Source organism: Suncus etruscus, chromosome 2 (genome assembly GCF_024139225.1).
Source record: "Suncus etruscus isolate mSunEtr1 chromosome 2, mSunEtr1.pri.cur, whole genome shotgun sequence".
Lineage (NCBI taxonomy): Eukaryota > Metazoa > Chordata > Mammalia > Eulipotyphla > Soricidae > Suncus > Suncus etruscus.
Window position 1 is genome coordinate 90,611,514 of NC_064849.1, and position 23,611 is coordinate 90,635,124.

The following is a 23,611-nucleotide window of genomic DNA, read 5'->3' on the forward strand; positions in this document are numbered from 1 at the left end:
GGGTAGGAGAAAAGTGCCTTCAAAAGGAAGTCAACCAAAAAAGTGGCTTCACAAATCATCAGTATGACTTGTTCTAGGAGGATAACACAGTAAGAATGATAAGGACATACCCTTGAGAATAGGGCAATGAGACTTGATTCGAAGGAACATTGTTGATTAGAACAAATCTTGAGGAGTTAAGGAGGCGATGACCACTTTCAAACATAGAGTAATTTCAAACCAATTGACAAGTAGCTTCAAAAGATTTAATCCAAAAAAATTTTTTTGTCTTTTGTTGTTCTCATAGCTGCAGGCAGTCAGACTTATAGAATAGATATACAGATAGGCAGATAGAGAGACTTATTAACCTGAGCCTGTAGGACATGATGACTTTCACCTGCAACACCAGTTTGGGGCTAGTCATTTCTCAAATTTTATGATATCCAGTAATAACTGCTCAGGTCCATAATAGATAATTCACTTCTATTCTTAATATAAATTCCCATTTATCCTACCCTCTACCAAGTAGAAAGTCAATCAACAGAAAAGCTATACAGTCATGCTCTTTGATTAACTCTGGATTTGAATATTATTGGAAAGTTAGTGGCACTGTAATAAAGATGCCCGAGGAAAGGAACTTGTCTACTTTTAATAACTGTCTTCAGAAAAGTGCATCAAATATGTCCTATTTTCTTTTACTCTAAGAAACTTGGTGAGCAAGTGATTCTTTCTTGGTTAACTGGATCAAGTGATGTCACCTGTTGTTTTCTTTGTTCTTTTTAAATAATCACTTTACTTTTTTTCTATTTCTTTCCTATTCCAATTCTTGGCCAATATTGATCTTAAAGATGTACAGGATCCCTTGGACACTGAGTGGACAAAAATAACAGTTGTCATTCCAGCAGTGAGATCAGTACAGTGTTGTTGGTGATGGCTAAGGAGCTCTATGACTCTGGGACTCAGACTTTTCCAACACACAGCTCCTGTGTTGACTGAGGGGCTTGCAACTGTTTACCTTTCAAGGCACCACTGGAACAGCAGGGTTCTATTGTGATAGCTTCTTAAAGCATTTCCCCAAAGAGAGACTATATTTTACAGGAACTATGAAACACATATTCCTTTTTGTGCTCTATCAAGCTAGATCTGCCAGGTAAAATCAAATCAGAGCTATAATGGGATCTACTTTGTGAAAGAAAAAATAACAGCAACAAAAACCTCAGAGCTGCCAGCTCTGTTTTACCTTTAAATCTAGCCAACGTGCTGAAAAGGCATGGATACCTTTATTTAAAGAAAAATAATTAACGGGGCCTAGAGGCAAAGAGCTAAGAAAGACCAGGATTCCTCCAGATAATAATGCAAGTACTTTATTTCTGTGAGGGTCGATAATTAACAGCTATTTGTGAAGCCCTTATTTCTTTTCTGAGGTGTTAGCACTTTTCATGAAAGTAGTTTTCCTTCTTGGGTAGAATGCCAACCATTGGTTTGCATAGCATAGTCATTAGCTGGGACGTTATTGATTCTACTAAATATTATGGTAGTAGAACAGTACAGAAAGAATGAAGAAATTCTCTTATCAAATGTTGATACTGACAAAATTCTCTTAAGTCTGCATGAGGGAAAACACTTAGAGTAATGTTCCTATTTGAAAGCCTCTGAAATGGTTCTCTTTGAAAGACTTTTCTGTTGGAGTCTTAGTAACCAAGCAAGATAAATTGCACAAGACATCGTATTTGGAACTTTGATATCTGTTATGTTACATTCTTTGCAGGACAGCAGATAATAGCTATTGGTGTTAGTCTGACTTTGTTTTAATAGAAATTAGCAGAAAGCCAGAATCCTTGATGCCAGTTTATTCTGTTTATGTAATATAAGGTCAAGTTATAAAATAGTCTCCTCCCTTTTTTCCCCGTTCTGATAGTAAAGTAACTGCTTCTTCAGAAGTCCAGAACACTTTAAAAATGTTTTTCAGTTTTCATGTCCTCTCCTATGAAGTCCACACATTGCCTTGGCTAGCCAGAATTCATTTATGAGTGAGTGTCATGTATAAGTAAAAACAAAATTAAACAAAACAAACACAAAAATTCTAACTGGGCAGCCCCCGGTTGATGTGGGAAGTCTGAGAAAAATTATTTGAGACTTATGATACTGATGTATTTAGTCAGAACTCAAAATACCATGAAAATTACTGGTGATGAGGGAAATGGTAAAAGTATTATTTGCATGAGCTGTTTAATTTGAGTGGTTATTTATCATTGATAAATGTAGCTTGGGAGTAAGCTACAAAATCATTTTTACTTTATCATCTAGAAATATTGATGTTTCTGCTATTAAGATGAAATCAGAAAGTGTCCAGGAGATATTTCACTTTGAGATTTCCCTTTCAGTACCTTGTATATTTATCATGGATTCATTCTATGTACCATTTTGGAATTCATTGTGTGAAGTGATTCTTTCTGGAATCAGTGTAACATCATCAACTCATGTCTGCATCTCTCCTAAGGACTCTAGCTCAAAAGATATCACTTATTTTTATTTTTTGGCTTCAAAGCTAATCCTGAGAGAACTGAGGTCTTGGAGATGCCCCGATGTGAAAGCTAGATTGAACCCATCAAGCTGATGATTCTTTCATCCTTTGAATTTCAAATCAGTGTGTCAAACCAGTGCCCACAACCCTTTCTGCTTTGTCTCCTTTGTCCTTTGCCATGGAAATCATGACAATCGTCCTTTTGTGTTTCCTCCAGGCTGTGCAGTGGGAGTGTGATGAAGCTACCAAGAAGGCCTGCTACAGTAAGGGCAAGTCACAGGTAAGGGATCCAGGAGCTTAGCACACCCCAAAATCCATAAAAGATAACATACTAATTTCATGGGTTTTCCTGATTGCCAATTCCCATGAACAGAAAATGAAAACTTGCAATAAGGAATATTAAAATCAAATACTTCAGGTTGACACTTAATACATAACTATATGCTTCCAGAAGTAATATATCAATTTTTTAGATTTATTTATATTTTACTTTAATTTTTCTTTAAAAAAATTCTTTCTTCACACTATAAGCAGCACCCCCGAACTCCTCAGGATATATATTGGGGGGGGGGGTTGGGGCCACACCTGGCGACACTCAGGAGTTACTCATGGCTCTGCACTTAGAAATTTCTTTTGGTTTGGGGGACATATAGGATGTCAGGGATTGAGCTCGCATTCGTCCTAGGTCAACCACATGCAAGGCAAACGCCCTACCACTGTGATACCACTCCAGCTCCAGGAAAGAGTATTTTTAGTGTTAGGCCAGAACTGCATTTTATGCTTGCTTGCTGGAGGCTATGCCCACTGCTATTCAGGCATCTCTTCTAGTAGGCTAGGAAACTATATGGGATGCTAAAGATTCAACCCGGGTTGGCCATATGCAAGGCAAATGCTTCTTTATTTATACCAGCCCCTAAAAAACTATGTTTCAGCACATCCCAGGTCTTCTGTTTCACAGTTATTTGCCTCCACAAGAAGAAACCAAATAGCACACTTGTACTGGACCCTCTTGAGTAGAATTCTCTAGGACTAGTTTACACAGTATCACTTTGTCTCATTCTTCACTGGGGCCTCAGCCTCCACCCCCCCCCAATCACATTTTGGGACTAACAAGAAAAACAAAGTAGCCAAGAGGGATTGCTAGATAAAGTGTGATTCTGGGACCTAAGAGCTTTCGGGAAATAGAGCAAAAGGAGAAAGACTATTGGATTTATTCTCTTTTTTTCTCTTATTTTATTGCTCTTTTCACTTCCAGTTTTTACAGTCAGATAGATTATCTTTTTTTTCTCCCCAAAACCAAATGATATAAGCAGGAAAAAAGAAAGAGAAAAAAGTCAGTGTTACCTTAGCCATGGAGCATAAGCAATCATATTTTTTGGAAATAGAAGAAATAAAAGGGCAGACCTTGATGAGGGTTTTACACTGAAAGATATGTAATCTCTGGAAATGAGATCAGAGATGCAAGGTTCATATGTGGCACCAGATTCAAACAAATCAAAATAGTCTCTCTTCAAGCACCCTTGAAGGGAATTAAATGAGATATTTACTGTTCCTTAAACTACTCTAGCATTTGTATAAATGATAATGCAAAGTTTTTGAAGGTTTTTTTTTCCCTACTGTTCTTTTAATGTTTATGGTTCTTTATTGTTCCAATTTTCTCGTCCCTCAACAGACCATAGTTCTTAAAATATGGTAGGCTGATTTCTAGAACCAGACTTATTTGAGGATGGAGGTGGGACTTGAATCTCTTTCTACTCACTAGAATTGCAGATGAAAAGAAAGCACCCACCTTTCTCTCTCTGGTTCCCATGCCAACTCTGTCTCCTCACCTGAAATCCTGCCTTACTGTTGTCTTGCACTGCCTGGTGGGCTCATCCTCCAATATCATCATCAGCTTCTCATTTCTTTCTCTTTTTTCCTGCTTCTCATCGCCTGCCATCTGTTCCTTTGGTCCTGCCTTCTTCTCTTCCATCTTCCAGTTCTGTGGATGTATTACTCAATATGATTCCATTTGGGAATACCCAGTACTAACTTTAGCTATCACTGTATAGTGGGGCTGTCCTATTCTCCGAGGGACATTTTAGTAGCTTCTTGGGTACCCTACCTGTTAGATGCCTGCAGTTAGACAACCAGGAAAAACCAAACATATCTTCAACCTCTGTCAACTTGTTGAGAAGGTTGAGAAAATGTGCATTGGTTATCCCAAGAGTAAATTTATGAATCACTCTTCATTGTCCAGGTTGAATCCTATTCTCTACTTCACTTCATAGGTTTTGAGATAATATATATCCATTTCATTCTTGCATGGACCTCTGTCTCTTTATACTCCTCGTATTTCAAAAAAAATATTTGCTCCTGTAATCTAGGGGCTCTTTCTATAGCTGACAGTGATAGAAGTCAGTGATTTTAAAAATTATACATATAGTTGGTTTCTCTCTCAAATAACTCCTCTGCAGGGTGAAAATTTTCTCTTGCTACATTGATACTGGTTTTTATTTTACCCTATTTAGTCTCTTAAATATTAAGCGAGTCTAACCCAGAGAACACATCAATAAAGTCCTTCTTTCATGGTCTGTGATAATACACTTTTGACTCACAGAGAAAACAGACCCAACTACACTAGAATATCAGTTTCCCTAACAAACCAAAAGAACAAGAATAAAACTCACATTTGTCATATCAAATCCTCTTTTTGGTTTCTGTTTCCTGTGTTGGCTTTGATGGGTTAAGAACAATGACAAAGGTTCAATCATGAGCACAGACTCAAAGTCAACTTGTGGGTGGAATTTTGCAGAATACTAAGACACTTGTGTTAAGACAAATGCAGGTGATTATTGAATCTTGATACTCTGAGATAAAAGAAATTGTACATTCTTTTGGATCAACTTAGCAAAGTAGGTGGATAAGACTGCATATGGTTTTTACTCACCTGAGCCCACTTGAAATTGAAGTGGATTTGGAGATAGAAGGTATCTCTTGTGGAGTGGTTGTACCCAAGATGATAAGTGCTTTGTAGATGTGTCTCTCTGCCCTAAAAATATCCAACCATTTTTTCCTAGCACATCTGCTTGGATACTTCAAAACCACCCAGCGCTATTGGCTGGACCATTAGAATTAGAATTCCTCTCTTTGTTCACTCCACTTTTGGCTTATTTCCTTCCCTCCATCCCTTACTTCTATTTCTTTTACAAATGGAACCCAGTCTAGTATCCACTTAGGGTACCAAGTATCCCTCCGAAGACATATAGAGGTGCTCCTTCTGGGGTCTGGGATCTGAAATCTCTTTCAAAACACACCAACTTTCCAGTTCTGATGGTTCCTGGATTAAATCTGTAACCATTTCCACAAAACTTAGCCTCTTGGAGCTGAGGGTTGAATTCAGCTCATTTTCCTCAGTCGTCATGAATTTAGAGTTGCGAGGAGAACTATCCCTTTATGTGCTATGCCAAGATGGGTGTAGATTGACAGTTTCTTCCCCAAATGGATGGAATAAAGCAAAATGGGGCATCTCAAAAATGAGAACAATGCCAGCCTGCTAGCTGGCTCTAAGAAGGCCTGACTGTGTGCCCCCACACCAGGCATTCTTGGGCATCAGTTTGAGGCAGGAATCTGAGGGGCTCAGTCTGTGGGTAAGCCTGCCTGCACCCACTCCTTTCCCTTGTGAGAGAAGTTCTTAGTTGCTTGCAGAGCTGGTTTTTGACTGCCCTGCTCCCCAAAACTGCTGGCAGTCACACCAGCATTCCTGTGATGCCCATTCAAATGAGGACCCAGCTCCACAACTGAGTCTGTTTAGGAAAGAAAGGCAAAGGGTGAGTGTTCCTAGACAAGAGTACCTCCCCCATGAGCTGGATTTGCCTCACACATTTATAGAAACAATGATTCAATACATATTGGCTTTGATTGTTTTTGCAATGATCACACTTTTGATACCTCATAAAAACTGTCATCAGGACTGTTGGAAGTTCTATGATAGACTATGAGGACTAGAAGCCGCTTACGCAAATATTATTGCAAGCATCAATAGTTCCTTTTCTTATCTCCTCACAGGACTTGCTTGTCTGGCAGGGGTGTTGATGTTTTGGCCAAAGGCCTTCCCAACACGACCTTTGGCACTTGATAAAGGGAACAGTGTCCTTTAGGGCCTGAAGGCAGCTCTAGGCCTAGCTGCCTAGAGCTTTGTCTGGCTCTCACTTATGATCTGATTTTAGCACTTCTCCCACTGGATTCTTTGGAAGATTTAATGGGTGGTGGGAAAGATTTGCTGAGAATCCAGGGCTCTGTTCTTCTGTATTCTGCACTTTTGTTGCCCAGGCTGGAAGATTCTGATGTTAAAGCAGGGACCTGCCAGGGGTCAGAAGGTCAGAACACAGCCTTGGAAACCCCCAGAAAGGCCATGCAAGGGGGTTAGTTGTGTTAGGTGAGGTGTTTCCACAAGGACAGGTCTGTCTGCACATACTTCTTGAACATGTCCAAGAATCTTCTCATGATCTATTTCAGCTGAAAATAACCATATTAGGTTATATAGGCCCAGGACCCATAGGGTTTTATAATATATAATATATATTTTATAATATATAATAGTGATGAGCACAAACACTTTACATTAGATACACATAAGGTAAAATAGTAATATCAAACATATATGCTCGTGCATAAATCACTTATAAACACTTTAATATATGATCCCACGTATTTGTATACATGTTTATATAGGTATATAGAGACATGTTTCTGTAATACATATACACAGATGCAATCTGTCTTAGAAATCAGGTGTGTTTGTGCGAGTGTATGAGATGGTGTGTCAGGAACCACCTGGTCCTCAGGGGCTGGTTCATGTCAACACAAGCTAGCAGGAATCCAGGAACCCAGTATGACCAAACAACACTGGGAGAAAGGCAAGTGCTCTCCCTGTACACACACACACACACACACACACACACACACACACATTCTCCCACTCCTTCTCTCCTCCCAGTCTTTCCTTTCACTCCTTCCTGTCATTCCTTTTCTCCCTCCTCTCTTTCCATAGCCCTCCCTCCTCTCTTTACCATTCTTCTCTCCTTTCCATACCTTTTTCTCCTTCCTCCCACTTCCCTCCTACATCCTTCCCTCCACACTCCCACATCCCTTCCTTCTCCTCATGCATCCTTTCCTCCTTCCACAGCTCTCCTTCCCTCCCATATCCCTTTCTCCCTCCTACTTCCATCCCTTCCTCCTACCCTCCTTTCTCCTCTCATCCCTTCTCTCTTTTCCTCCCTCCATCTTCTAAGATTGCTGGGTCAGGAGACGGGCGGTTGTTACTGTCGCATCTATTCTTTATAGGTCAACTTTTTCAGCAGAAATAAGGTAGTTAAGAGAGGACACACGGAAATGGAAACACATACCCTGCTCATGGATTGGCAGGATTAACATCATCAAAATGTCAATACTCCCCAAGGCATTATACAGATTTAATGCCATCCCTCTAAAGATACCCATGACATTCTTCAAAGAAGTGGATCAGACACTTTTGAAATTCATTTGGAACAATAAACACCCTCGAATAGCTAAAGCAATCATTGGGAAAAAGAATATGGGAGGAATTACTTTTCCCAACTTTAAACTGTACTACAAAGCAACAGTTATCAAAACAGCATGGTATTGGAATAAGGATAGGTCCTCAGATCAGTGGAATAGGCTTGAATACTCAGAAAATGTTCCCCAGAGATACAACCATCTAATTTTTGATAAAGGAGCAGGAAATCCTAAATGGAGCAGGGAAAGCCTCTTCAACAAGTGGTGTTGGCACAATTGGATAGCCACTTGCAAAAAATTAAACTTAGACCCCCAGCTAACATCATGTACAAAGGTAAAATCCAAATGGATTAAAGACCTCGATATCAGCCCCAAAACCATAAGATATATAGAACAGCACATAGGCACAACACTACAGGACATTACAGGCATCTTCAAGGAGGAAACTGCACTCTCCAAGCAAGTGAAAGCAGAGATTAACAGATGGGAATATATTAAGCTGAGAAGCTTCTGCACCTCAAAGGAAATAGTGCCCAGGATACAAGAGCCACCCACTGAGTGGGAGAAACTATTCACCCAATACCCATCAGATAAGGGGCTAATCTCCAAAATATACAAGGCACTGACAGAACTTTACAAGAAAAAAACATCTAACCCCATCAAAAAATGGGGAGAAGAAATGAACAGACACTTTGACAAAGAAGAAATACGCATGGCCAAAAGACACATGAAAAAATGTTCCACATCACTAATCATCAGGGAGATGCAAATCAAAACAACGATGAGATACCACCTCACACCCCAGAGAATGGCACACATCACAAAGAATGAGAATAAACAGTGTTGGCGGGGATGTGGAGAGAAAGGAACTCTTATCCACTGCTGGTGGGAATGCTGTCTAGTTCAACCTTTATGGAAAGCGATATGGAGATTCCTCCAAAAACTGGAAATCGAGCTCCCATACGATCCAGCTATACCACTCCTAGGAATATACCCTAGGAACACAAAAATACAATACAAAAACCCCTTCCTTACACCTATATTCATTGCAGCTCTATTTACCATAGCAAGACTCTGGAAACAACCAAGATGCCCTTCAACAGATGAATGGCTAAAGAAACTGTGGTACATATACACAATGGAATATTATGCAGCTGTCAGGAGAGATGAAGTCATGAAATTTTCCTATACATGGATGTACATGGAATCTATTATGCTGAGTGAAATAAGTCAGAGAGAGAGAGAAAAACGCAGAATGGTCTCACTCATCTATGGGTTTTAAGAAAAATGAAAGACACCCTTGTAATAATAATTTTCAGACACAAAAGAGAAAAGAGCTGGAAGTTCCAGCTCACCTCAGGAAGCTCACCACAAAGAGTGATGAGTTTAGTTAGAGAAATAACTACATTTTGAACTGTCCTAATATTGAGAATGTATGAGGGAAATGTAGAGCCTGTTTAGGGTACAGGCGGGGGTTGGGTGGGGAGGAGGGTGATTTGGGACTTGGGTGATGGGAATGTTGCACTGGTGATGGGTGGTGTTCCTTTTATGACTGAAACCCAAACACAATCATGTATGTAATCAAGGTGTTTAAATAAAAAAAAAAATTAAAAAAAAAAAAAAAAAAGAAAAAAAAAAAAAAAAGAAACAATGCTGACCTGCACCAGACCTAACCAGTTAGTATATGGAGGAGGAAACCATTTCGGCACTTTTACGTCCCTCCAGGCCTCCATGTCCTGACCTCTAACATCTGTCCCTTCATTACTCACCAGCACCCAAGCCTGCGAGCTGGTCAGTGACATGCCGAGTGGAACCCACTTTGGTGCACCCACTTCTGTGCTGCTACCAGGACCTCATCAGCAGAACTGGCTTCTAAGCTCTCATGACAATAGTCTTTTTTTTCCTCTTTCATCGTGTTTTGTTTTATTTTAAATTACCTGTTGGATGCTCTCCTGGCTTTCTGTCCCTCTTCTGCATCTTGGACTTGACTGAGATTCCAGCATCATTTTTGTCTGCCCACTTCCCCCCATTAGCAGTTAGTGATGGGCAGCTGGGGATGTGAATGTCACATGATAAGGGTTTAGTCTTACCAGCCTGCAATGCTAGGTTTGGAACTCAGGGCCTCATTTTTGTGAGGCCTATGCTGTTTGAGCGAGCCCTGTGAGAATGCCTAGTGCCTAGCATTCTCTTCACAGCCCTGGAACCTCCCTTACAGTCCATCTCTGCAGTACTGCTACTGCTCCTGAAAGAAATAAACTTCCAGCTGCATTCTTCCTGGTCTTGGCTCTCATATACACACACTCCCACCTTGTGTGTGTCTCATGATTCAACAGATACAAAAAGGGCAGGTTTGTATAGCTCTTGCTGGATACCAGCACAGAGGCTGAAAACATCTAAGAACAGTCTACCTGTCTCCCTTGTCTCCAGAGATCCCTGGACACAGAGTTCCCCACAACTATACCTTGTCTGGTCTCCAGAAGGCACACTCTCTGTCCTAAATTCTCTAGTGTGTCTATTTGGGGAGTCTCAATGATCCCCGTTCCTCATTCACCATGTGCTCCCTGAGCCTTGAAAGACTAATGGACTTGTTCTTTGAAGTTATATTTTGTTCTTTCTTTGAGAACTCTCCTGCCCCTTTTCCAGCTACAAACACAAAACAGAAGGGAGCAAAACAAACCTCCCCATCTGGTAACTTTTCTCAGTGACCCGCTCTTCAATCTCCTGTTTATCCTTAGTCTGGCCTGCCTTGGAGGGCCAGACTTAGATCCGACATCCTGTTTTGTTGCCCCACAGTGAAACTGTCTTCAGATGAGCAGCCAATCTTTGTGTGCTGCGATCATCACTAGGAATAACATGAGATTTTTATTTCCTTGTTCTTGGTGGCACTTACATTAAGAGAGGGAATTTAACAGATTTCAGTTCTTTCTTCTTCCTGGAACTTCAGTTAGTGTAAAGGTCTGGGGCCTGGATGCTGAGGGGAGAGAAGAAAGCTTTGTGGCTTCAGCAGATGCAGAGCTTTTAAAGTGGAACCCTGAGATAACAGTCAATGTTTGGGACCTTTGAGGGTGTCATGTACCATGTCCTGTTGACTTGTTATGTTTTGATTTCCCCTTTCACCTGCCACCCTGATGACACAGGCATGTATCAGGTCAGGGTTAGGGAGTGGCTTCTTTCACCCAGCAGTCTCTATATTTTCAGTCTAGTTTCTTTCTGCCTTCCTTGATGGTCCTGCAAATCTAGACAGAAAACTGTTTGCCAGACATATGGAGAAACATGTCATAGAGTATGTCTATATCATTCTGAATCAAATGGACTCAGTAGCCTGACAAATGAGATTTATGTGTAACTCCTTCACTTACATTTCCTCCTCTGTGCCCAGTGAAAACACCCACTTTCTCTAGTTCCGAGGCCTAAGCTAGGCCAGTCCCTGTTGATGTAATGACAGTTGAACCTGGATATGCTCCCTGTCATGCCAGCTATAAAAGAAAAAACTTGGCAGCCAGAGAGATAGTACAGCAGTAGGGTGTTTGCCTGGCAAGCGGCTGACCCAGTACCAGTAGTGTGGTTCGAATCCTGGTATACCATATGGTTACCCATCCCCCTAGGAGTGATTTCTGAGTAGGAAATCAGGAGTAAACCCTGAGTGCTGCCAGGTCTGCCCCCCCCAGAAAAACGAACAAAACAAAAAACAAACAAAAAAAAGAAAAAGAAAATCTCTCTCTCTCTCTCTCTCTCTCTCTCTCTCTCTCTCTCTCTCTCTCTCTCTCTCTCTCTCTCCCTCTCTCTCTCCCTCTCTCCTCCCAACCCAGACTCCTCCTGGCAGCTGTGCCCCATGGGCCCCACAGGCCCCTTTGAGCCTGGCAGGACTGGGTCCTGGCAGCTTTGGGCCTCTGCAGCATTTCAGCAGAGACCTTTCAGAGTATGAGACCATGGTAAATTCTACAAAAAAATCCCCTCGATTACCAGTCTTCTTTTCTCAGCTCATTCCTAGAGCAACCAGAAGACACCTCCTCCAAGAAGACTAAATCCTTTCTGAAAATTTCCTTTCAAATTTTACTTTTTCCATATGATTTCCCTTCTCCCTGACTCTGATTTTTTCAGAGAACTACCTTCTAATACTTGGCCCTAGTTTTCTTCCTTAGTTTCTTGATAAAGACCTAAACAGGGATCTTTCAGACACACCAACCAGAGTTATTGCATCAGTAACAGCATCTCAGTGAATGAGGTTGTTTGTTCACTGCTCTGTCCATGATCCTTTATAAAGACTTTGCAATGCAGAAAAATACCCATCCATCAGCAAGGATTTCCCTCCTTCTAACTTCAGACATCCTTGCTTTAATTGCTATATTTTCATTCTTCCATCAGTGTATAAAGATGTTTCTGGTTTCTGGATGCCTGCTGTGTCTGTAATGTCTACTCAGAAATATTTATGACTTTTATTCCAAGACCCTGGGACATCTTCTTGAACAGAGGATAAGTGTTTTTGGTTTTTGTTTTGTTTTGTTTTTGGGTCACACCTGGCAGCGCTCAGGGGCTACTCCTGGCTCTATGCTCAGAAATAGCCCCAGGAAGGCATGGGGACTATATGGGATGCCAGGATTTGAACCACCAAGGCAAATGCCCTACCGCTGTGCTATCTCTCCAGCCCAGGATAAGTGTTTCTTAACTGATGTTATAGGACATGTCAAATGAATATAGGATATGTGTCATTATCACAGAAATCACCAAAGGACATCATAGCAAGAGAAAAACACAGATCAAGTATTTACACACATACCCTATACAGGCCTATTTATCTGACTGAATAGTCTAATATGACTAGTCAGATGTTTGATGATACAAGATCTCCCTTGATTTTATTTCCTGACATCGCAAATGGTTCTTCAAGTACTCATAGGAGTCAACCCTAAAAAATACAGGACCAGGAGTATCCCCTGAACATGGCTGGGTTTTGTCCCCAAACTATCAAATAAATGAAGTCATGGAATTTTCCTATACATGGATGGACATGGAAACTATTATGCTGAGCAAAATGAGTCAGAGAGAGAGAAATAAACACAGAATAGTCTCACTCATCTGTGGAACTTAAGAAATGTAAAGGACATTATGGTAATAATACCCAGAGACAATAGAGTTGAGGTCTGAAAGGACCAGACCGTGTTACGAAGCTTACCACTAAGAGTGGTGAGAAATTATTACAGTAGGGGGAGAAAATAATTATTACAGTAACAACTATCATGACAATGGTAGTGAATGAGAGAAGTAGTATGCCTGTCTCAAATGATGGAGAGAGATGGGTGAAATTGTGGTGGGAAGGTCGCATTGGTGAAGGGAGGGTGTTCTTTTTTAGAAAAAAAAAAAATAAATGAAATAAAAAGTAAAAAACACAGGACCAGGAGTATTCCCTGAACACGGCTGGGATTGGTCCCCAAACAGTCAAACAAATTCAAGAAAGGGGGCTTTGCTCCAATATCCACTATTCAGCTCGTGTGTAGAGGAAAACAAATTACTGTAGTTTCAGTTCTATTTCAAGAGGGTTTAAAACTCTTTGTATATCCAGCTGGTGTTTAATCTATCAGGCAATGCCAAGGAGGTTCCTCATTTCTAACCTGCTTGTGCTTGGACCTTGTTAACATGTTTCTGGTGATTTGTTTTTTAGGAGGAATGTCAGAACTACATCCGGGTGCTTTTGGTGGGTGGTGACCGACTATTCACCTGTGGAACCAACGCTTTTACGCCTGTCTGCACCAATCGAACGGTAGGACTTTCAAACAGGGTCCACATAGACCAGAGAAACTCAGGCCTTCTAATAAAATCCTAGTTTCAAACGTCGATCTGTTCACCCTGAGGTGTTTTTAGTTGACTAAAATTTGAAAACCACCTTGTGTCACATGAAATGATTATCTCATTGGCTTATTGATAATCATAACTGCCCATTATGGAAACACTGGGAAATATTTAAAATCTGTGCAACTGATTTTCAATATGTGGCTGGAATTTTTCTACCACCTTTCGCCAAAGGTGCTTCTCCTTGTCCTGGTCATTTATTTTTATTTTGCTAAACGTTAGAGATATTGCCAGGCATTCAAATGGCTGGAAATCATTGTGCAATTAGAGAAACTAATATTTACAAAGAACATTGAAAGCATCTTCAAAGTATAAACCAACCAGCAATATTGAAGACACCTCAGTTTATAACTTGCCCTTTTTCTCTCGATAAGAGAGATTTTCATTAATCGATGAGATTTTCAACATCCTCTTCTTTCATCAATCATTAAGAGAGACTTTCAACATCCCTTCTTTTAAGATTTTCAACATCCTCTTTTTACTCCATAGCAGAGCAAGGTATCAGAGCTCATATATCACCTTTTAATTCAGGATCTTAATTTGATCTTCCCCAGGGAGCAGGACAAAGAAGAAATAGCATTATGTTAATTTTTCGCTTGCAGGACTCCTCTCCATCCCTGAATTTATCATTTGATTTGACTGTTCATTATTCTCCAATTAACAGTCAATTATTAGGAATAAAAGAGGAGGAGGGGAAAGCTCTCAAAGCTGTCTGGTTACACATCCTGCTCTGAGTATATGTGGGACCCCATTATTATCTCCTCACACTGTCCCCAGACAGGGATCATCATTTTGGTCCCATTTTAACAAAAGAGCCTGACATGGAGAGATCAAATTCTTGGCTCTGGGCTAAGGTCTGAATTTCCATCCAGGATATGGAGAGGATTATACTGAATGGAATGAGTCAGAGAGAACAGGATAGACAGAATGATCACACTCATTTGTGGGAAACTAAAAAAAAAAAAGATAATAATATCTCTTTCTCTGGTAATATCCAGAGACAATAGAGATGAGGCCCAGGATGATCAGTCCATGGTAGGAAGCTTGCCACAAAGAGCAAGGAGTGTAGACAGATCAGAGAAGGGACCACTGTGACAATGAGAGTTGGAAACCTTCACTCTGGACAAGAACTGGATGTTGAAAGAAGGGAGAGGGAAAGACATGATACCACAAACCACAATGTCTTAAATGGAAAACAAGGAGGGGGGGGGGAGAGAGAGAGAGAGAGAAAGAGAGAGAGAGAGAGAGAGAGAGAGAGAGAGAGAGAGAGAGAGAGAGAGAGAGAGAGAGAGAAAATGTTTGACCCAGAGGTAAGCAGGTAAACTGAGGACATTGGTGACAGGAAATGTGTACAACCACTTGTAAAGGGTGGTGTACATCGTATGACTGAAAATCATGAGCAATATTTTTGTTTTTCTTTCAGGAGCAATTTATTTTGCTTTTATAATTTTTTTTATTTATTTTTATCTTTATATAAACACTGTGATTACAAATGTGACTGTAGTTGGGTTTTAGTCACAAAAAGAACACCCCCCTTCATTAGTGCAACATTCCCACCATCAATGCTCCCCATACCCCTCCACCCACAACCACTGTCTGTATTCAAGACAGGCATTCTACTTCTCTCACTCATTAACATTGTCATGGTACTTGTTAACTGCACTCTCCCCTGCTTGAGGTGAGCAATTTTCTAGCAATGGTATTTAAATAAAGTAATTAATTTATTTTAAAAAGAGAAAACACCCATATTTAAAAATGAAATTTGTGTTTCAGTTTGAATGTTGTAATTTAAATATTTCTTCTTTTAATTATATTTCTTGATTTTAGAAAAAAAACTATCAGCAGTCTGGTGGAAGTCCTCTTTTTCCTCTCATTGTTCTGAATCCCCTAAGGTCAGACAGATTCAAGGAACAAAGAAAAAGATTCTTTCCACTCCCCTCTACCCACAGGGCTGCCTTCATAGAGTGAGATAGTTGAAAGCCCCTCATTTGAGAAGCTGTAAGTGTACCCAATGCCTGCAGTTCACAGAGTTACCCCTAAAATTTGGTTATTCAAGTTATACAGTGCTAACATTGTGCATCCCTACCTGTGCACAAGCTTTAAACTATTTATAATGCTCTGTTTCACTCCTATTGACAAAACGGTACATTATCCTTCATTGCAGTTTATATCTGAAAAAAATTTAAGAATCTTCTGTTTTTAAAGTTGAATTATTTACAGGACCCACCTGTGCTTTATAACTCAAAGTTCTAGTCAATCCACTGTCTTTCTATTTTGTGAGGGTCCAGTCACATGAAGGTCAGTGATGGGACGGTGAGTGGGATAGATAAATGGATGGATTTTCTAGTCATTACTACAGCATGACTTTTCCATCAGTGTCATGTCTTATCTTCTCCTGAGGCCCAGAGAGTCAATGCCACAAGCTTCATTGGGGGATCTGATGGACACAGTCCATTGGCACCACTTACAGGCATTTGGGCAATAATTGCTCTCTCTCTTTCTCCCTTTCTCTCTCTCTCACCCTTTTCCCATAGTTGAGCAATCTGACGGAGATCCATGACCAGATCAGCGGCATGGCACGCTGTCCCTACAGCCCACAGCATAATTCCACAGCTTTGCTCACAGCTGGTGGTGAGCTCTATGCGGCCACAGCCATGGACTTCCCAGGGCGTGATCCTGCCATTTATCGAAGTCTGGGCATCCTGCCCCCTCTTCGCACAGCCCAGTACAACTCAAAATGGCTCAACGGTGAGTGCTCCACTCTGCCTTAGCTTTCTATCCCATCTCCTGCTTACTGGAGGATCAACCATCCCATGGACTCCATTTGTAAAGACAGTACTCCCATTTTCAAAAGCAATGCAAATGCATCTTGTTGTGTGTCCAAAGGTAGCATCATACTCTCGTCCTTTTTGAAAGTATGTTCTATTCCAAGTGTGGGATTCCTTGATGGTAGAGTAAGTGCTGACTCAACCTTGCCTGGAACTCAAGTAGGCAAGAGTTTAGCTAGGTTAGGTGATTTTTACTCAGTTCTCAATTTCCATCTCTCTTTAGGAAGTTAGTCCTCCTCAGGTTGTGTTCATTGGATTTTCAATTCCCATCCTGTCTCTCTTTAGGAAGCTAGTCTTCCCTTAGGTGGTGTTTACTATGTTCTTGATTTCCATCTCTCTTTAGGAAGCTATTCCTCCTTAGATTGTGACTATTACATTCTTTAATCCTGTCTCTCTTTAAGAATGCTAGTTCTTCAGACTGTGTGTATTGGATTCTCTTTCCCCATCTATCTTTAGGGAACTACTTCTCTCGGTTTATTGAGTTCTTCCTACCTAACTCTCTTCAGAAATCTAGTTCTGAGTTTATTTTATTTTATTTTTGGGGGGCCACACCAAGCAGCGCTCAGGAGTTACTCCTGGCTCTATGCTCAGAAGTTGCTCCTGGCAGGCTCGGGGGATAATAAGAGATGCTGGGACTCGAACCACTGTCCTTCTGCATGCAAGGCAAATGCCATACCACTATGCTATCTCTACAGCCCCTTTGAGATTATCTTTATTGGGTTATTCTTCCCTGTCTCTCTTCAGGAAGCAAGTCCTCCTCAGATTGTGTTTATTGGGTTTTTGATTCCCATCCCTCATTAGGGAGATAGTTAAACTCAGTTTATTGAGTTATTGCTCCTATTCTCCTCAAGGTATGTTTACTGGGTTCTCCATCCCCATCTCTTGTTAGGAAGCAAGTCCTTCTCAGATTATATTTATTGAATTCCTTATCTCTATCTCTATCTCTCTCTCTCAGAAGTGAGTCCTCTTTCAGTTACGTTTCCTTGTTTCTTGATTCTTGTTTCAAGGATTCTAATTTTCAGATTGTATTCTTTTTTTTAATTTTATTTAAACACCTTGATTACATACATGATTGTGTTTGGGTTTCAGTCATGTAAAAAACACCACCCATCACCAGTGCAACATTCCCATCACCAATGTCCCAAGTCTCCCTCCTCCCCACCCGACCCCGCCTGTACTCTAAACAGGCTCTCCATTTCCCTCATACAGTCTCATTATTAGGACAGTTCAAAATGTAGTTATTTCTCTAACTAAGCTCATCACTCTTTGTGGTGAGCTTCCTGAGGTGAGCTGGAACTTCCAGCTCCTTTCTCTTTTGTGTCTGAATAATTTTCAGATTGTATTCTTGCTCACCTTGGCTTTCCACAGTGCCTGGCCAGCACCTAACATGTGTTCAGTCAGCAAATTTATATGAATGAAGATGTCAGAAGGGTGGAAGGGGCAGTCTCCTCAGCCTTCCTGGCACCTGCTGTACCTGTCAGCTGATGGATCTCTCTGTAATGCACTTCATTCCTTTTTCTTCTAGTCTGTAAAAAGACTTAGGTTGTGTAAAGGAATGACAACTACAGATGCCTGCTAGAACCATCAGTGAGTGTAAAGGGGAGAAGGAAGGAGGAGTCTTGTGGAGGGTGGCAGCTCCTAAAGATCCCCAAAACGCAGGATCTGCATTTTGCTACCTTAATTTGTGACTAACATTAGGCAAAAGAGTCTGACCTGATATTTTTCTTTTGCTCTGTTTGTTTTTGCGGATGGGTCATACCCAGCAATGATCAGGGGTTACTTCTGTCTTTGCACTCAGGAATTAAACATGGTGGTGCTTGGGAAACCATATGGGATGTGAGGAATGAACCTGGATTGTCCATGTGCAAGGCAATCGCCCTCCCACTATACTTTAGCGCTGGGCCCGCAGTCTTCTGATTTTTATAAGTCATGAATCTAGATTCCTTTGAGGGTCAGCTTCTGTCATGCTGTCATGTCCTTGTTTTGTGGGTCACCGCCTTTGTCAGCAGAGATAGCATTGATAATTGTGGCTTGTGCCACTCCTTGCATCTTTCCCACACAGTCCTGGTCTTTGAGGACTCATGGTGTATCCTTAGAGACTGAGACCTACATAGCAGATACCAAGTCACACCTGAGGGCTGAGTCCTACAATGGGTTTCATCCACTTCAGAAAAAGATGGTGCCATTCCCTGCCTCACGGCTACTTCTCCATGTGGTCCTCAGCATTAGCAGCCCAGAATCCCTCAATCTTTGATACCCTCTGGGGCTCTTTTAGGAGTGAGGGAAGAAAGTATTCATATTTTGTACATTCTGTGAAACCAGGTCAGAACAATAACAGTTACAACTTCTAGTCAACTACAATATCTTACATTGGTCGTAGTAAGCTGCCACTGGGTTGCTGGTACATGTTCATTTTAACTCAGGCTCAAAAACCAGATGACTCATTTGCCCTTTTATCTTTGATTAAAATTAACCTATTGTCACCCACATGCATACAAATACACGCCCATCCTTTTGGATGCATATTCATACCTTGTTCATATACAAAGTATATATGATTCAAATATTATTCAAGGTAACCCCAAGAATACAATGTCCCACCAACAAGCCTTCTCAGATCTGTGGCATATTTCTCCTCAGACACTTCAGAACTTTGTTGCATTCTCATGTGTGCAAATATATATTTGCTTATTTCTAACTTTTATTCAATTGAGGTGACTTCTTTAAAACAGTATTAATATGGATTCATGTGGTTCACACAGTTGCTGCATCTTCACTACCAAAGTGCTCAAACCTCCATCATAGTCCTCCTTATTCATCTTCCCCTTCTTTCAACCTGCCGCTACATGGTGACATCAGTTCTGTAGTCAGAAGTTCAGGGGCTCGTTGTCCTTGGACACAGTCCTTTCCCTGACTTTGTTTCTTGATATGCTGCATGTGAGAGATCATCTGGTTCTGCCTCTAACTCATATCACTAACAATGACACCTTCTGTTGTATACAAATTGTAGCAAAAGGTGATGTTCGGTTCTTTGTGAGAACTGAGACATGGGCCATTGTGGGTAGACCAAAGCCTACTAATTCATTGATTCTGGAATAATGGGGTTCATTCTAGATCTCGGCTCTGTCTGGTCAGTGCATGCTAAGAAGCGTATTACCCCCTTCTTTATATCTGTCTTCCCAAGAGAGTGACTTGTTCTTCAAGGCCATCCCAATTTGTATTGTAACTTAGTTTGTGTAAGAAGGCTGCTGGCTGACTGGTTTGATTACTAGAAAGTATGAAAACAAGTAGATCCTCTGCTTGGGGCTGGGAGTTCTCAGGGCTACCTGAGCATTTGGTCTGTGTGAATGAACTTCTTTCTCTTTTACCTCGGCTGTCTTATTGATTCTTTAGTCCCTAACATCTAGATTCTTTAGAGTCCCTAAGATTTCTCAACCCTCTAGTGTGGTAGTCCTTGGATCCCTGGCATCTAGCTACTCAGTGAGACTGTGTGCCTTTCATAGATTGTCAGATCAAAGGCTTCAGAATGGTCAGTTCATCACAGCAGAAACTCTTTCCTCAATTGTTGATGACTAGAACCCTCCAGAATTTTAGGGTTCATACAGCAGCCCTGGCTCTCTATTGGTACCTGGTTCCACAAATGGACCAAAGTGAACATCAGTTGTATTTTGAACAAATGGGACCATTGATGCCCATTCACTTCTTTTTCTTCCTCCACTAGTGTTGGTTCTCCTAGAGGAAAGAAATTCTGCCAGGGCTCCTCCTGTGTCCTGAGTGTGTATTATAGGCCCCAAAGTTCAGAATAGATCTGTCAATGTTTATGGAAGGAACAAAGCACATTTTTAAGCTATGTTTTTTTTGGTATATATAGTGGAGAGATGAATAAAGTAGCAGGTAAGGCTATGTGTATTATTAGGAGCTAGAATTAGAAACAGTTTTGTCTGATTGAAGTCCCAAAATTTTGGGTTCCAGTTTTTTTTTTTAATTGGCCGATAGTACAGTGGGTTGGGCAATTGTTTAACATGTGGCCAACCCAGTGGCAATTTCAAGAACCCTGAGCACTGTTAGGAGTAATTCTTGAGTGCAGAACTAGGAGTAACCCCTGAACATTAATGAGTATGACCCCAAAACAAAAAAATATTAAAAATTAAAATTCTTTCCTTTGCCATTGCATAGGGATTTATTTTATCCATTGTTTATTCTAGTCTGTAACTTCAGGCAGTACCATCAATTGGACAATGTTCTAAAGGAATTGGAAATGATGACTTATTATTGACTTGGTAATGAGTATCTATTTCCAAATTGGACTTTTCTCCTGCACCGAAATTGCTCCTAAAATAAATAAATGTGTTGAGAGAAATACCTTTGCAGCTTTGATGCATTCACATATTAATCGTTAATAACCCTTATTAAACGATTACTGTAAAGCAAGGCAATCAATGTTTAATGGGTGATGCTGAAAATACAGATGTTGTCAAAACTTCCAAGCAAGAAATTGGTGATTAAACTGGGAAAACACAAGCCCAGAGGAGAGGAAAATTACCATGTCCAAATTTATCGTGTTCAGACTGAGTTTCAGGCTACACCCAGAAGAAATCCTCAGTTGGAATGAGGAACTGTGAATCCATGGACCAGGCCATAATCAAACACCAACACATGGGATAGTGTCATGCAAACCATCTGTCTGTTGTCTTCTCTAGGGTGTTTGCCTTCCACTAGGTCACCCCAGGAACATCACCCAGTGTCCTGTATTCTGAGCACCCCATCACTGCCTCCTGCTGAGAATTCCCAGTGAAAGACTTCGCAGGCATTTTTCCTCAACAATGTCATTTGTGTGAGCTGCTACACTTCCAGTTAAAACTCTTTTTGTCAAATCTTATGTCTCCCTGGTTTGAAACACTCTTAATGGTGTAACTCAAGTGTTAAATAGACTCTTTGAGGTCTTTACAATACAATGATTAACCTCCTAATGATTAAAGATAATTTACTTCGAGAAGAAAATCCCCTCTGTGCTTAACTCCCAGAGAAATTGCTTCTGCGTCTGGTGTGGGCAGGTGCTGTCTGGGGGTGAGTGTTTCTTCCTGAGAGCAGATGCTCTTGAAGGTCCAGGCACAGTTGTCTGAGCGGGGCCAGGCTCTGGGGACTATCAGAGCATCTGGGAGCTGACTCCACATGTGCTGTATTCCAAGGTGTGATTTTTTCCTCCACAAGGTGCTCCCCAGACCGATGGAATTCGCTAACTCCGGACAATTCATTTGTAGAAGTGGAATTCACAAACTAAGGGAAATAAAGGAGAAAGCTGGGAATGTGGAAATGAGGATTCATCAAGGATGAGAATTTGGTTAAGCCAGGTTCATAAACCTGTACAGTCTGCAACTAACTTTGGTATTTTCCCAAGAAAGCATCAGGAGAGATACCCAAAGGGGAATTGTTTTGTCGCTGGCACTGAACTTAGAGAGTATAAAGTTATTGGGAGGTGAGACAGGGGCTTTGGCATGTCAGGTTGAGTCTAGTGATATGACACTCTGTGTTCCTCTTCCTCATGTTAAAATATCATCAAACCTCTTCGAAGCCATTGACCAGGTTTCTGGTCTTATGTGAGAGATGGGATGTATCTTTTTTTTTTTTTTTTTTTGGTTTTTGTTTTCGTTTTGGGGGGCCACACCCAGTGACGTTCAATGGTTACTCCTGCCTCTGCATTTAAAGATCGCGTCTGGCTTGGGGACCATATGGAATAGTGGGATCAAACCTGTGTCCATCCTGGGTCAGCCACATGCAAGGCAAACACCCTACCACTGTTCTACCATTCCGACCCAGATGGGATGTATCTTATCACTGGTGATATAAGCCAAAGCCAATTTTCTTGCTAGATCAGAAATGACTTTTTGCAGCTAGTGTCCCTGTACCTTATCTACCTAGCTAAGTCTTTGCTGCCTCCCATTATTAATAAAATGCCAATGGGAGCCACATAACCTGTGATAAATATTGCAGGGAAGTAAGACTGTAACACCATCTCCCTCCCATAATTCTCCAAGGACCATGGCCCTGTCCTTTTGGTACTTTTTAGCAAGTGGGTGGAGAGACAGGCGTAGGAAGCAGAGACAACTAACACCTGAGCCAGGACTCAAGCTTCTGTGAGCTAAGTTTAGAAAACAGATCATGCACTAGCATCTGCATTCTTCCCTTTGGGGCTTTCAGAGTCCTCTATGGTAGCCTTTTCAGAAACACCCACAACAAGAATTTCCCTAGAATAATCATTTTGGCATGGCCAAGCTGCCAGAGAGGGAGTCTGTGGGTCTTCTGGAAAACAGACTTTTCTTAGTAGCTTAAAGCTTGCCAAAGGAGGTAGAATGAACTGTACTTGTTAAAAGGCAAAGCAGCTGTAAGGTCCAGGATTATGTAAATATCACAGAGAGATGCGGTCCTTGAGTGCTCTTTGAAAACAGTAGTGTGTCCTGTTTTGGCTAAGGAGTACAGCGAGCTGAGAGCTATAGTCTCCAGTTCTGAAGGCTCTGTATCTACTGGTCTACCAGTTGACCATTGGATTTGTGCTTTTCAAAAGAATACATAAAGAAATGGCCTCACCTTTCCCTTATCCAGGAGTCAGTAGAGCCAGACTGGGACAGCTGCTAGAATAGTGTTCACTTGGGCCTGCAGTTGGGAGAGGGTAAAACCTGGGCTGCGTGTTGGTGGAGAGGTGCTGATTCTCACAGTGCACTCAAGCAGGTTGCTTTTGATCATCAGACTCACGTCATTTTATTTTAAATGAGATCCATTTTGCTGCAACCAACCTTCTAATGCTGTGGGAATGTTTTATAACTTTTTCCTGCCCAGCATTTTCCCAGGTATGGGGACCAGGGAAATCCAAGAGCAGGGGGTTGTCTGGGGGCATGTCAGGAACTGCTTGGAGATTGCC

The 23,611-nt window shown here is 41.2% G+C and overlaps 1 protein-coding gene across 1 annotated transcript in view; it reads left to right on the plus strand.

The window, feature by feature from the left end:
* The window catches only part of SEMA5A (semaphorin 5A), a 450,728-nt gene that overhangs the window by 306,135 nt on the left and 120,982 nt on the right, over nt 1–23,611 (plus strand). The window contains exons 6-8 of the mRNA XM_049767907.1: nt 2,721–2,783; nt 13,680–13,778; nt 16,402–16,615. Of these exons, the coding sequence (XP_049623864.1) occupies nt 2,721–2,783; nt 13,680–13,778; nt 16,402–16,615 (376 nt within the window). The remainder of the gene's footprint in view (nt 1–2,720; nt 2,784–13,679; nt 13,779–16,401; nt 16,616–23,611) is intronic.